This window comes from Trachymyrmex septentrionalis, unplaced genomic scaffold (genome assembly GCF_001594115.1).
Source record: "Trachymyrmex septentrionalis isolate Tsep2-gDNA-1 unplaced genomic scaffold, Tsep1.0 scaffold70, whole genome shotgun sequence".
Lineage (NCBI taxonomy): Eukaryota > Metazoa > Arthropoda > Insecta > Hymenoptera > Formicidae > Trachymyrmex > Trachymyrmex septentrionalis.
In genome coordinates this window covers 652,825-655,064 of record NW_017305885.1, presented here as the reverse complement: position 1 = coordinate 655,064, position 2,240 = coordinate 652,825, and the positions used below count along the sequence as shown (strand labels likewise).

General features: G+C 30.7%; 1 protein-coding gene across 1 annotated transcript in view; it reads left to right on the top strand.

The window, feature by feature from the left end:
- The window catches only part of LOC108753699 (elongation factor 1-gamma), a 2,833-nt gene extending 989 nt beyond the window's left edge, over positions 1 to 1,844 (top strand). Inside the window, exons 4-8 of the mRNA XM_018495547.1 lie at positions 63 to 241; positions 544 to 846; positions 922 to 1,239; positions 1,322 to 1,474; positions 1,555 to 1,844. Of these exons, the coding sequence (XP_018351049.1) occupies positions 63 to 241; positions 544 to 846; positions 922 to 1,239; positions 1,322 to 1,474; positions 1,555 to 1,710 (1,109 nt within the window). The 3' untranslated portion in view covers positions 1,711 to 1,844. The remainder of the gene's footprint in view (positions 1 to 62; positions 242 to 543; positions 847 to 921; positions 1,240 to 1,321; positions 1,475 to 1,554) is intronic.
- Positions 1,845 to 2,240: the final 396 nt, after the last annotated feature.

Sequence of the window (2,240 nt, the reverse complement as noted above, 5' to 3'; positions counted from 1 at the left end):
TATATATATATATATATATATATATATATATATATATATATATATATCTATCTATATATATATATATATGTGTGTGTGTGTGTGTGCCATATTTATAGTGGCTAATGATCAATTGAGAGGGAAAACTGATATTGAACGTGCGTTGGTTATCCAATGGTTAGGATTCGCTGATTCTGAAATTCTTCCTGCCAGCTGTGCTTGGGTGTTTCCTTTACTTGGAATAATGCCATATCATAAACAGGTATTACTGTAAATTTTTTCCATATTGCATTAGGTATTTAATTTTGCATACGTGATTACATGTATCCTCCTTCAAAGGCAAAATTGGCACAACATAGCCATTCTTTGTAACACAGAGAGGTAGATTAAAGTTTATGCATATAATACTTACATAAAAAGCATGTGCATTTAAAAGGCATGTGCTTTTATAATATTGTATATACATACATTTATTACTTGATACAAATATGCATGCATATGTAAAGTTATGACATAAAATGCTAATGTAACATTAATTAGTTGAATTTATATGGTTTCTTTTAGACTGTGGAGCATGCTAAAGAAGATATATATAAAGCACTCGCTGCTTTGAACTCTCATTTGCTTACACGAACTTACTTAGTAGAAGAACGATTGACTTTGGCGGATATTTGTGTAGCTATGACATTGTTACACTTGTATCAATATATTCTTGAGCCGGAATTACGTAAGCCTTACCAGAATGTAAATCGATGGTTCCAAACGGTCATTTATCAACCTGAATCCATTGCTGTAATCGGTGCCTTTAAATTGGCGGATAAGACTATCGAATATGATCCTAAGAAATTTGCAGAAACTCAGGGAAAGGTTAATATATCAATGAAAATATATAATTGTCACAAAAGAAAGATTAATATATTAGTAAATTATTATCTTGTACAGAGTTCGAAAAAAGAAAAGAAAGAAAAGGAATCTAAAAAGGAAACTAAGGAGTCTAAGAAAGAATGTAAAGTTGTAACGGAAAAGACTGCAGCAGTAGAAGATGAAGCTGACGCAACGGAGGAGGCTTTAGCCGCCGAGCCGAAAAAAAAGAATCCCTTTGCTTCGATGCCTAAAAGCTCATTCGACCTTGATGATTTTAAACGATTTTACTCTAACGAAGATGAATCTAAATCAATTCCTTACTTCTGGCAAAAGTTTGATTCGGAAAATTATAGTATTTGGCTTAGCGAATATAAGTATAATAATGAATTAACGAAGGTATGCAGATGTTTGAGAAGTATTTAAAAAATTAAACAGTATACTTATAATCATTAATATGCGTGCTTTTGTGTTTATGTAGGTTTTCATGTCCTGCAATTTAATCAGTGGTATGTATCAACGATTAGATTCATTGAGAAAAGGTGCATTTGCTAGTTGCTGTATATTCGGGGAAGACAATGACAATACGATCAGTGGCATTTGGGTCTGGCGAGGACAAGACCTTGTTTTTACAGTAAGTTTTATAGGAGCACTTAAATGAAATATATAGAGAATATTTGTGTTAAAATGTAAAAATATTTTCTTTTTCTCTAGCTGAGTCCAGATTGGCAAGTGGATTTCGAATCTTATAGTTGGACAAAGCTTGATCCATCTAAGGACGAAACAAAAACATTGGTCGAACAATATTTCAGTTGGGTTGGCACGGACAAAGAGGGACGTAAATTTAATCAAGGAAAAGTTTTCAAGTAAAATCTTGCATCAAATAAGGAGACAAAATAAAAACAGAAAAATCTATTCGAATGAAATAAATCTAAAGAAATGATAAAATATCAGAAAAGATTTACATGCGCTCTTTAAAAACCCTGTATTTAAAATAATCACCTGAGATCTCTTTTGCCTAAATACATGTTCCTTTCTCTCTATCTTAATATAAAATTTCTTACATCCATAGGCATATATTGCTTCATATGTATTTTTAGTTTCCAAAATATATACAAGATTTTATCGTGTATGTACATATATGTGCACGCACATACGATATATAATATATAAAAGTACATATTAAGATTTATATATCATCTGGAAAGTTTCAAGAAATTATTTATTTTCATCTCGATAACACGATATTTTTCATTGTTTTTTTATTTATCTCTGTCATTCTTACAATTAGTACGAGCTGTTAATTCAAATTGAATGAATCTCGAATAAGAAAAGATATATTCATGCACAAGTAGAGAAAGATATCCATATTTTGCACTCTAGGTTAAGTTTATGAAAAA